The sequence below is a fragment of the Pollicipes pollicipes genome, unplaced genomic scaffold (assembly GCF_011947565.3).
Source record: "Pollicipes pollicipes isolate AB1234 unplaced genomic scaffold, Ppol_2.1 Scaffold_7231;HRSCAF=8579_pilon_pilon_pilon, whole genome shotgun sequence".
NCBI lineage: Eukaryota > Metazoa > Arthropoda > Thecostraca > Pollicipedomorpha > Pollicipedidae > Pollicipes > Pollicipes pollicipes.
In genome coordinates, this window is record NW_023597034.1 from 21,197,952 (window position 1) to 21,210,340 (window position 12,389).

Consider the following 12,389-nt stretch of genomic DNA (forward strand, 5'->3'; position numbering starts at 1 on the left):
GGCGTGACGGCTGGCATCAGTATGTCACTGCTCGGCGTGACAGCTGGCACCGGTATGTCACTGCTGGGCGTGACAGGGGGCACTGGTATGTCATTGCTCGGCGTGACGGCTGGCACCGGTAAATTACTGCTCGGCGTGACGGCTGGCACCGGTATGTCACTGCTTGGCGTGACGGCTGCGCATCAGTATGTCAATGCTTGGCGTGACAGCTGGCACCGGTATGTCACTGCTTGGCGTGACGGCTGGGCATCAGTATGTCATTGCTTGGCGTGACAGCTGGCACCGGTATGTCACTGCTCGGCGTGACGGGCTGGCATCAGTATGTCACTGCTTGGCGTGACGGCTGGCACAGGGTATGTCACTGCTTGGGTGACGGGGCTGGCATCCAGTATGTCATTGCTTGGCGTGACAGCTGGCACCGGTATGTCACTGCTTGGCGTGACGGCTGGCATCAGTATGTCACTGCTCGGCGTGACAGCTGGCACCGGTATGTCACTGCTGGGCGTGACAGGGGGCACTGGTATGTCATTGCTCGGCGTGACAGCGGGCACCGGTATGTCACTGCTCGGCGTGACGGCTGGCATCAGTATGTCACTGCTCGGCGTGACAGCTGGCACCGGTATGTCACTGCTGGGCGTGACAGGGGGCACTGGTATGTCATTGCTCGGCGTGACGGCTGGCACCGGTAAATTACTGCTCGGCGTGACGGCTGGCACCGGTATGTCACTGCTTGGCGTGACGGCTGGCATCAGTATGTCAATGCTTGGCGTGACAGCTGGCACCGGTATGTCACTGCTTGGCGTGACGGCTGGCATCAGTATGTCATTGCTTGGCGTGACAGCTGGCACCGGTATGTCACTGCTCGGCGTGACGGCTGGCATCAGTATGTCATTGCTCGGCGTGACAGCTGGCACCGGTATGTCACTGCTTGGCGTGACGGCTGGCATCAGTATGTCATTGCTCGGCGTGACAGCTGGCACCGGTATGTCACTGCTGGGCGTGACAGGGGGCACCGGTATGTCATTGCTCGGCGTGACAGCGGGCACCGGTATGTCACTGCTCGGCGTGACGGCTGGCATCAGTATGTCATTGCTCGGCGTGACAGCTGGCACCGGTATGTCACTGCTTGGCGTGACGGCTGGCATCAGTATGTCATTGCTTGGCGTGACAGCGGGCACCGGTATGTCACTGCTCGGCGTGACGGCTGGCATCAGTATGTCATTGCTCGGCGTGACAGCTGGCACCGGTATGTCACTGCTTGGCGTGACGGCTGGCATCAGTATGTCATTGCTTGGCGTGACAGCTGGCACCGGTATGTCACTGCTTGGCGTGACGGCTGGCATCAGTATGTCACTGCTCGGCGTGACAGCTGGCACCGGTATGTCACTGCTGGGCGTGACAGGGGGCACCGGTATGTCATTGCTCGGCGTGACAGCGGGCACCGGTATGTCACTGCTCGGCGTGACGGCTGGCATCAGTATGTCATTGCTCGGCGTGACAGCTGGCACCGGTATGTCACTGCTTGGCGTGACGGCTGGCATCAGTATGTCATTGCTTGGCGTGACAGCTGGCACCGGTATGTCACTGCTTGGCGTGACGGCTGGCATCAGTATGTCATTGCTTGGCGTGACAGCTGGCACCGGTATGTCACTGCTGGGCGTGACAGGGGGCACCGGTATGTCATTGCTCGGCGTGACAGCGGGCACCGGTATGTCACTGCTTGGCGTGACGGCTGGCATCAGTATGTCATTGCTTGGCGTGACAGCTGGCACCGGTATATTACTGCTCGGCGTGACGGCTGGCCTGGTATGTTACCGATCACACAGCGGTGTGCAGCGGCAGCGGGTGCGGTCACCCGGCCTCTGCTGGGGTGCGGGGGCGATTGTGTGGCGACAGGCCGGGGCACCGGCCGCGCCTGGCCGCCAGCTCCGCCGGCCACGCCCTCGGCCCGACCACGCCCGCGTCGGCGGCGACGGCGCCGCTCGGCCGCACCGGCCGCCATCGATTCGCAGCGCGGTGACAGCCGAGCCCGACCAATTGGCCCTAATGAAAGTCGCGCCCGGTTTGGGCCTTTGGTCGCCACCTGGTTTCGACGGGCCAGCCGCGACGCCGGCTCATTGCCGTCCAGCGGGGCCGCCGCCGCTGCCGCCGACCGGCGCGCTTCGCTCGGTGTCATGCTGACCTAACGACGTGCGCCGCGACCGCCAGGTGGCTGCGCTCGGTGCTGCCGCCCGTGCTGCGACCCTTCACCCAGCTGCACGCGTGGTGGCATGTGTTCGCCGGCTACGCCAGCTATATCCACATACTGTACTGGTGAGTGCGTGGCGCGCCAGCGGCACCTCACACACTGCCGGTGAGCAGGCTGGGCGCACCCACCGACTGCACTGGTGAGTGAACCGGCCACATACATGCGTTATGCTAGTGAGTACGACAGCTACAGCCGCATTTTGTACTGCTTAGTACGCCAGCTACTTCAGCGTGCTGTGCTGTGCTGGTGAGAAGATGAGCAATGCCACATACCGCTATGGTGAGCGCACCAGCTTCGTCCGCGCATTGCGCCGGCAGTAGGTCAGCTACATCCACGCCCCACATGGGGTACGTCAGGTAAAGTCACGTGATGTACGAGTAAATATGCTAGTTATGTCCCATTTTTGTTGATGAGTACGCCGGCTAGGTCTTCATACTGCACATGCATGGGAGCGGAAAAGGGGCGGAGCCATGGCCCGTGCGTTTCGTGAATTTGTACGTGTATTCGTATATTCGTTTCGTGTACGTCAGATACAGCCAAGCGCTGTACGGGTGAGTATGCTAGTCATGTCCCATTGTGTTGATGAATACGGCAGCTGGACCTTAATACTGCACATGCTGGGGAGCGGGAGAGGAGCGGAGCCATGGCCCACGCGTTCCACGAATGTTAGTGTTAACCGTACTGTTATGTCGAGGGAGAGCTCAACTCAAACGAGGATTAGTTTCCTGCTTTCCCCATGCCACATCGCTGGTGAGCATATCAGCTGTGTCCGCATGCCGGCGCGGAGCAGCTCCGGCGCAACCTCGCCCGTTCACCGCGACGCTGACCCAACCGCCGCCAGTGGTGTGAGGGGGGGTGTCGCGTGTGCCGTGTGAGCCGGCCTGCCGTCCAGTCTGCCGCGGTCATTGGTGTGCAGCGCGGCAACCGCTCAGCCGCGGCAGCCTCCATTTCGGTAGAATGAGAGCGCTGCAGAATGGCAGCCGCTGGAGTTTCAAAGAGACGATCATGGCTGAGGGTGACGGCGGCCGTCGGCTGACCCTGGCCGGGCGGGCCGCCAGTTGGGCTCACTTACGCTGAGTACCGTGCCAACGAGGCTGCGCGCCTGACTGGAGCCACTTGTCTGTCTGCAGCCTGAAGGCGCGCTGCAACATTCGGCATCAGAAGAGCGAGGCGTGCTTTGGCCCGATGGGCTTCACCGTGCGCCGTCTGCCCTCTCACCGCGCCGAGGCGAACGGCCACACGGACAACTGCAACAACCTCAAGCACCTGGACTGACCGCGCCGCCGGCGCCGCCTCTCGGTCGAACCATGTACTCGAGCTTGGCACACTAGTCGCGCGGGCGCGATGTCGGCCGCGGCGCCGGCTGGCCCGCTCGCTCGGCTCCGCAGCGGCTATGTTCCGACGGCGGAGTTGACACGTCAGATCGCGGGCGGCACGTGGCCGTCAGGGGTGTGCTGCCCGCGCAGCATCACTCACTCTTGTGCCGTCCGTCGTTGGACCGCCTCATCGGTGGGACAGTCAGCAAGTGCCTCGAGCTTTGTTTAACCACCGGAGTTAGCCTGTTGATATGGAGCAGCCGCAGCACACACCGTGCACTGATAGGCTCCCGTCTATTGTGTTGTCCTGGGCGATATTCCGGACGGGCCGACGAACAAAGCGCTGTCGTGTCAATGAATATATGACATTAACACCTGATGTTTGCCTATGCTGCGAACTGATCCGGTTAAGTTGTCAAACTGTTGACCCTGCAGTCTTACCTACCGCAAACGTTTTCACGGAAAAATGGTTGACAGGTTGAATATTAAGAAAAGTCCAATTAGCTTAGCTGCGATTTGTGCAACCTCGAGTGTTTCTCAGAATTCAAGATGGCCGCCAACATGGAATGCTAACAAATTTTCTTATTCTGATCTGGATGGCATAGAGGGTCGTGTAATATCTCATTAACAAGCTTATCATGGTTGCCGAGTTCATTTCTAGGCTTATTTTGGGGCTACCATGTCCACTTTAAAGCCAAGCCAGAGGTGAAATACCAAATTCAGAGGAGACGTTTGACGTGTCGCGACATTTAGAGACCCTGAGCACAGCAATACCGGCCAGCACCCGTCACATTCCTCTGCTTTTTTCAGAGTCTGTTGTACACTTAGCTCCCGTTCGTTGCCTTCAATGTCCATCTGCTGACCGGTGCAACGGCTTTTAGCATTTTTTCCATAACGCTTGCAGTAGTGTGTACACCAAAAGCCTGCACTGTGACTGTTACAGCTGCAGCGTGCAGCACTGCATGTCATGCTTTCAGCGGTGCAGCTGCAGGTCACTAAATTCAGGAGCATTTCGGGAGTAATTGTTGCTGTTGAGACGCCCGGTATGATGGTGGAGACTTCGGCGCTCCAACAGAAGTTGGCAGTATTTCTAGCTTCTCTTCGGTGGGAAGGAGGGGGGGGGGGGTGGGGGGAGGGGGCACGGGAAGCTTCTTCGCGGAGTGGGGCTGGAGTGTAGTGGGCCAGCTGAGTCTCTAAACTTTCGACTAGGCTTTCTTTGATCCCAGAAACTGGCTTAACGACGCTGTACAGCAGCTGACCGAGGTCAACCAGCATCTGATCTGGCACTGCGGTCTCGCTGTCCAGCGTCACCATCGTGCGCGCTCACTAGCAGCTCCTCCCTGGCACGCTGGGGAAGGTGCCTCATTTGTCTCACATGTCACCTCAGGTAGCGGGCATAACTGACCTGCCATGAAGAAATACCAACAAGCCTCGGGTCACATATGTACCCACAAGGTACGATGTATCCCAATTAATCAGTATTGGAAAACTTGACGGTTCCTGGTATAATGTATGCCAGGGATTTTGTACTCCAGGATTGTGACTAGGTAAAATGAAATATTTTGTACTCCATTATGATGCAACAGCAACAGCTTTTGGAAAAACTCATTTTACCTCTTTGTGTCAGGACAAAATAAAACCAGAAGGTGCAACAGCCTGAGACCCGCTGCTTCAATCAGGAGCCATGTATTGATATCTGCAAGAGCACGAATCTTGCACCCACCAGACTAAGATGCCCAATGGCAAGCAGCCTGTGTTGCCACCCAGTTATATGATAAACCATGTATGGAAATGTGAAAAAGTGTGTGAATGTTTAATGGAATCGCCTTTGTACAACACCGGGAAATGAAAAAAGATTACCAGAATCGCACCGGTCTGTAGATTAACAAAGCTCTCACTTCCTATGTTCGCAGACCAACACAAACTTGAACATGACCTAACCTACCATTGACGACGAACCGCATTAATTGCCAAGGATGCGACGAACAGTCATAGAAAACCACGCGTCCAATTACCTACCACAGACGGACACCTACTCGCGCAACACCACTGTGTCATGGCAATGCAAATAAGAGAATCACCCGCAATTCAACGTCGGAAACGTCTCAACTATTCAGCGGCTTGCGGCTGCCTCCCAGCTCAGGTTGGAGGTTGATTGGTTTTATTATATTATATATTATATTATTCAATTGGTTTTAATGCTTCGCCTCTTCGTGAATGTCAAGAGCGTAGATATTCTGCCCGCGCTCATGCCTTGAGCATATTTATAAACATTTGGAGGGAAGCTGTATAGAGATGGGTACCAGGATTATGAAGAAATACTTATTTGAACTCATCCAGAACCGCCCTGTGGTTGGATTTTTGGCAGCTTCCTGGCGTCCGGAGTACAAAAATGTTACTGCAGTTGTGGATTTAAACCGAGCTAAATTTGTTACTTAAGGATGTGAAATTAAAGCTGGTAATTCAGGCTTTACAAAAATACCCTTTGAAGTCGAAAAAACGTTGTTATAAATACCCAAAAAACTGCTCGGAGACAGCCAGCTCACTCCGACAAAAACACCAGGACAACCGAGTAGCATGAACCCATAACTTTGATCCGACAAATTAAGGAGGAAGGTTTATTAGTACAAAAGCATCAGTTAATTGCAGCATAAATTGTCATGTTTCGCAATGATGTCGGTGAAAGCGCATCAAAATCCATTAATACTTTGCACTTTCCGCCGGAGTCAGCGGAGCAACCGACTCCGATCCCTTTTGGCCGGCCTGCGCCGGTCTGTCAGGCATTGTACTTGCGCTGGCTCCGTAAATCGGTTAAGAGGGCCGGCTGTCTCTATTGTTCGGGTGGGATGTGCAGGGCCTCGTGTGTTGACGAGGAGTCGGAGGATGGAGGGCATGAATGTTTGGCTGTTTTTAAAACCATTTGGCTGGTGGAGCGTGAGTAGCGTGACCACGGTGGAGCGTGAGTGGCGTGATCGTCGTGGAGCATGAGTGGGTGGCCGTCTGTGGCATGTTCATTTGCATTTGTTGTATACCATTTTTTTTCTGGCTGCGCGCTTCCTACCCACCCTCCATTTTGGAGAGTGTATAAGCCCGATGCGTAATTACCCTCTGTTTTGGAGGGTGTATACACAGAGCCTTCCATACGCTGAAAACCCATGTATATGCATATGCGTTTCATTGTACAGAGTATGACACTGTGTTGTTTCAGTGTGTCATGTTAAATACTGATGTTTCCTTTCATTTAAAGTGCGTTTGCATGAATTGCTGTGTATGAAAAGTGGTGCTTTTATTGAATACCACCCATTGTAGTGTTATCTCTCAAAGATAACCCAAGTAAAACTGTAATGACCTGTAGCACTTGGATAATTTCGTACTCCACTTAAGAAATTTTTGCTCCGCCACCAGGAAATTCTTTGGAATTTCCAGCACTGCAATGAATGTGCTTTATGAGTAAAGCACTGGAAGAGAGCCCATAAATTTTGCAAGTAGACGCTGGCCATTAAGAAAAGTTTTTTTTGCACATTCCAATGTTGTGGTCATGTGGGCTTACCTGACATTCGAAATGTTGAATTTTTACACATTTAGCTGACTTTTTAGATGACATTCTTGGCTTTTGTATGCTTCCCCATTCATGTAGAGTGAAAACAGATTGCTTGAGAAATGTTGGCAATGTATTTCTTGACTAAGAATGATTCAACATCAGACACTGAAGGGAACACCACGGTTCAGCACGCAGTGTGCGCGGTGACAGAGCAGTAGCTGATGATGCTAGCTAACAAGCTGACACCTTCTCATGGAGCGCACGCCACGCAGTGGTGGTCACCGCACTACTGTTTGCATCCACAACCTGCATGACTGCATACTGCCATAAGGTCGACCTAGGATGGCCCTATTGACCTGTTATGAACTCGACCAGAATAGGCCTTGTCGACCTAACATGACCTCTACACTACAAGGTATAGCGGTATGTGGCAGCGCTGTCAGGAACATTCCAATGCCGCAGATGTACTGAGAGAGCATCAGCGCCTGTTCACACGCCCGGACGCTGGATACATTTTTGACTGGGTCAGCCTGTAATTTTACAATTCTCTGGTCGATTTTCTTCTGATTTGCTTCAACAACGTGCTAAGGTTTATTTGCAGGAAGGCAAAAGTATACAGATCTGCCCATTCATTGTGTAGGCCTAGCTGTCCTTTGGCTTACACTGTTTCCTAGACAGCAGACTGTCTCGCTTCGAATCAGTCACTGTACTGGGACTTCAGCAACTTGTGGAGAATCGCGATATAGGACCTCAAAGACTTTCTTGCCTCAATGTTTCTACGCCTCGATATACAGCTACAGAAGCCTGATTTGTGAGCTAAGGTATCCCGTCCCGACAGAGTTGTGTGCCACTCATCGCCAAGGACGTGGGAACCGGGGGCAGTGGGGACGGTTCGCCTCCGCCCCCCCCCCCCAACTTGAAAGCTGGGGGTGGGTGAGGGGGCGCCCTCAACCTGGAGGGCCTGTGGAGGACCCATTCGGGTATGCTAAGGGCCCATTCTGAGCTGCTAAGGGGACCCGAAGGCTGTAAGCCGCAAATGTAGGTAAAATGCATCTAGGTTCGTAAATGTATGTAAGCCTCTAAAAGTCCATGCTGTTGAGGGCTCATTCTTGCTTGTTTAGGGTGCATCCTGGTCAAAAGAGGGCACCTCTGACCCTGTAGAGGGTACTCTTGGGTCTGCAGAGTGCCCATTATGAGCTGCAGAGGTACCACTATTCACTTCGAGGGCCCATTCTAGCCTTTATGTGGCACATTCTGACATATAGAGGGGCCATTCAGCCTCGTAGATGGCCCATTTTGAACTGTGGTTATCATTTTGGTCTGTATAGGGGCCATCTTGACCTGAAGAAGTGTCATTATGGATTGGAGTGCCATTTTGGCTTGTAGAGCGCCCATTCTGGCCTGTAGATGGCCCGTTTGGACTAGAACAGGGTCCGTTATTGACTGGAGAGCCCATTCTGGCTTTGTAGACTCACCAGTGTTTACTCTGGTATCTAGAAGCATTTAGATACCACTCTAGTACCACTACCACTAGAGGTACTAGACATCCACTCTGGTATCTAGAGGGCCCATTCTGAGCAGTATGGGGCCCATTTTGGCCGATAGAGGACCCATTTTGACATGCAGATGGCATGTCCAAAATGGGTCAAAATGGGTCCAAAATGACATGCACTATCGATTCTATGGAGGGCCATGCGGGCCTGTAGAAATGATTATTTAGGCACGTAGAGAGCCATTCCGGCCTTAACGTGTCTATTCTGGGTTAAGGAGGGTCAATTCTGGCCCGTAAGGACTCCGTTCTGACCTGTAGCGCCCAGTGGGCCCATTCTAGCATGCAGAGGGCTTATTACTGACTGTGGAAGTCCTATTTCGTCCTGCGGAGGGCACATTGTGATCTGTATCGGGCCCATTATCGACTGGAAAAACCCATTCCGGCTTGTAGGGGGGGGGGGGGGGCACTATCTAATCCAGGGGCCACTGTGGCATTTTTCATTTGCCCTCCCTCCGCCTTCCCCGTCAACATTAACATAGTTCCCGCGCTCCTGTATATAGCGTATCGGTGTGCAGCGGCGAGTTTTTGAACAGACACTTGTACATTCGACAGAACATGTCTACATAAGCATCATAGTCTTCTATAACACATACGTCGTGCATATAACGCATGCTCATATCATCACGGTATTATAAGAAATGCCGCTGCTGCGAGTTGTACAACTATGAGTACGAGAAGACACCAAACGGCCTATATCGGTTAATGCAAGAAGTTTTGGTTATCTGCGATTATCTAACCCATCACCTTCAGTTCGACATTGGATTCGACCCTATGCGTGAAAACAGAAGTGCCGAAACGCACTCCCTGCCATAAACAACCATCAAAAACGGTGTCACACGACCCTCTTAAGTCAGCGAGAAAAACTGAAACTAGACCAAATCCAAGCTGAGGGCGGCTGCCACCTTAGAGGATGCTGATAAATGTTGAAATTTGCACGAGGAGCGCCTGAGCTAAGTTGGATTTTCTAACCACCTTGCACATATTTCCGTGAAAACGTTCGCAGTCGTCAACATTGCAGGGTCTCATATAGGAAGCAACCCGATCACCATCACTAAGAAGGATGGCAACTCGACTCATTTCAGTGCAGGTTCCAATGCCGGTACATTTTTGCAAAGACCACTACGGCCTATGAAGGTGCATGACACTATGAAAATGGTTGGTACCGGTGGTCTGTTGGTTTGCCTATGTGTCTTCCCGTGTGAGGGACTCAAAAGCACTGTGGAAGGCGGTATACTTACTAAGCGTAAGCACACGATTGGGCGATTATAACCAGGTTCTCGCAGCAAGTGGCGCGATCCAAACAAGTGGTGCACTTCGGGAATCGGTTGTATTTCCTGTGTCGCGTTAACCTTACTTGGGTAGGCAGTACAAGTAACATTGGAAAACACTCATCTAAAACGCATCAGTCAAAGCAGCTGTCGCTGCCGTTCACAAGGTAGTATTTTCACCGGAGTCGGAGGGGCCGTGTGGGTCTGTCCGGTCGGGCCTTGTCTCGGTCCTGACCGCCGCACATCGACCAGTGAGATTCGGACAGAGCGCGGCCGGGCTGGCGGCCCTACCAGACGCGGCAGCGGTGCGGCGGGTTCATCGGCGAGCCCGGCCGGCAGCCGAAGTCGACGGCAAACTCGGCCATGTTCGAGAACGGCCCGTTGATCCGGAATCGGTTGGGCACGTGCTCGCTGTCGAGCGCCGAGTGGCGCAGGTGCTCGATCCGGTCCGCCGAGCACCAGACGTTGGCGGCCGTCACCCAGAAGAGCTGGCGGCCGGTGAGCGGCACGTCCGGCAGTCGCGGCGGCCGGCGTAACGCCGCCCGCTGGTACGCCCGGTACGCCAGCCGCACGCCGCCGTTGTCGGCGATATTCTCGTCTTGCGTCAACACGCCGTTCAGCTGCAATGAGGACGCGGCGCCGTGGACAGGAGCTCGGGTCACGGGGCTCGGGGCGCACCCGGAGCGGGCACATCCAGCACTGGCGGGGCGGCCGCCATCAACCAACACGACGGTACACGGGCACGGAATCACGCATCACAGAGCTAACATACCTTTAGCATATAGAAAGAGTGTGTCTTTGCGTGCATAGGTATAACGAATATCATACAGGTCATAAAATATTTCACGGTCGATGGAAGTCAAGTGATCCAGGCAGGAAGGATCGATGGCACCGCGGGCCAGCACTGAAGGCCCAGCGCGGCGTGGGACGCGCGTGGACAAGGGAGGCTGGGCGACGCCTCGCCACTCCCGCATGGGCGGCACCGGTGCGAGCGTCGGGCGACGGACGCGGACGGCGGCGCAGGAATGATGCGGAGAGACCCAGACGGCGCGCGCAGGTCAGATGCCGGGCGGCTCTAGTGGGAAACGAGCCCCCAAGTGCTTATCATACCAAAACACAACAGGCGTCGGTCCCGCTGGCAAGGAGCCACGCCGCCGCAGTACACCATAACAGCTGGCACTATGTACAAAGTAACAAGAATTTCAGCCCCGCTGACCGCCGGGTTGCCGAGAAGGCTGGTCGGCGGAGGCGGCTCCGGCCGCGACGCGCGGTCGGCTCCCGGGCCCGCCGGCAGCGCGACCGTGCTGCCCTCTACCAGACGGTGCACTTGTGCGCCGGGTTCATGACCGAGCCGGCCGGGCAGTTCCAGTCCTGCGAGAACTGCTCCAAGTTGCTGAACGGCACGTTGATGCGCGCGCGCGCCGGCGAATGCGAGTCGGTGAGCATCCGGTTCTTGAGCGTCTGGTCCTTCACGGTCTGGCACCAGGAGTTGGCCGACGTCAGCCAGAACATCTGCTCGCTGCTGTACTGCTGTAGCCCCGGCAGCGCCGGCTCCACGCCGTGCTCCTCCTGGTAGCGTTGGTAGGCGCGGCGCGCCTCCTTCAGACCGCCGTTGTCCGCGATGTTCTCGCCCTGCGTGATGATGCCGTTGATCTGTGGGGGCAGAGGGCGCCGGCGGGCGTCAGCACGAGCTCTACGCACGAGCAGCGGCGGCGGCGGCGAACGGCACGAGCCAGGCGGCAGGCAACGGAGCTGCACGAGTGGCCGCAGTGGCCGGCCATTCGAGGCATGGCGAGAGCAAACTGGTGCCCGCTTCTCAGGGCATGGCGAGCAAAACGGCCAGACGGCTCGGTCGGCTACTCAAGGCTGGCGAGCGAACAGCGGACGACGGCCTGCTTTCGAGGCGAGCGAGCCAACGGCAGCAGACGGCCGGCTTATCGAGGCATGACGAGCGAGAACAGCGGCACGCCAGGCGGCGCATGCGTACAACGAGCTAAGTACGAGCGAGCGCCAGTCAGGCGTCGGTCTGGCACGCCGTGCGAATGTACAGCGCCTACGCGCGCGCGGCTTCCAGTCGGTGCGTACCTTCATGTTGATCTCGGGCACGGTGTAGTTACCGTACTGGTGGATCATGCACTCAGCACCCTTCAGGAAGCGGCGCTTGGTCACCGGCTCCCACCAGTCCAGCAAGTCGCCCTTGCTGTCGAATTGCCGGCCCTGCGCGGCCCGGACGGAAGGGAGTCGGTGAGAGCATCCGGAGGAAGCACCCATCGGTATCACTCCCGTAGATGTCATCCGCAATCCTTGCCTGAACTCACACTGCCAGGGAGTATGACGAATGGCAGGGTACCGTTTAGTATCCGACATTCAGCGCACATCAGCCCAGTCGGTAGTAATCAGAAAAATATCGCAGCTCCACAAAAGAGCTTGCCGGTTTCCACGTTCAATCGTTAGTCATTTAGAC

General features: G+C 55.3%; 2 protein-coding genes across 8 annotated transcripts in view; one reads left to right on the top strand and one right to left on the bottom strand.

The window, feature by feature from the left end:
- Positions 1-287: 287 nt before the first annotated feature.
- LOC119109835 (uncharacterized) lies at positions 288-3,580 on the top strand. The gene is made up of 3 exons (XM_037233588.1): positions 288-353; positions 2,129-2,313; positions 3,379-3,580. Exons 1-3 carry the CDS (start codon positions 288-290, stop codon positions 3,521-3,523), a joined length of 396 nt encoding a protein of 131 aa, XP_037089483.1. The 3' UTR covers positions 3,524-3,580.
- A 6,385-nt stretch (positions 3,581-9,965) lies between these two features.
- Positions 9,966-12,389, bottom strand: part of LOC119110599 (neprilysin-2) — a 30,180-nt gene continuing 27,756 nt past the window's right edge. For 3 of the 7 annotated variants that reach the window (XM_037234479.1, XM_037234477.1, XM_037234476.1), the window contains exons 14-15: positions 12,011-12,142; positions 10,411-11,578 (exon numbers count right to left, since the gene is read on the bottom strand). In XM_037234479.1, coding sequence (XP_037090374.1) covers positions 11,237-11,578; positions 12,011-12,142 — 474 coding nt within the window. In that variant the 3' untranslated portion in view covers positions 10,411-11,236. Of the gene's footprint in view, positions 11,579-12,010; positions 12,143-12,389 lie in introns of all 7 variants that reach the window. The other 4 variants (XM_037234480.1, XM_037234481.1, XM_037234482.1 and 1 more) reach the window with 2 other exon arrangements.

What these genes read in the sequence shown, in the direction of transcription:
- LOC119109835 (XM_037233588.1), top strand. Translation starts at nt 288, where the DNA reads ATGTCACTGCTCGGCGTGACGGGCTGGCATCAGTATGTCACTGCTTGG. An exon ending in GGCGTGACGGCTGGCACAGG is followed by an intron (nt 354 to 2,128) that starts GTATGTCACTGC and finishes ATTGCCGTCCAG; the next exon opens with CGGGGCCGCCGCCGCTGCCG. An exon ending in TATATCCACATACTGTACTG is followed by an intron (nt 2,314 to 3,378) that starts GTGAGTGCGTGG and finishes GTCTGTCTGCAG; the next exon opens with CCTGAAGGCGCGCTGCAACA.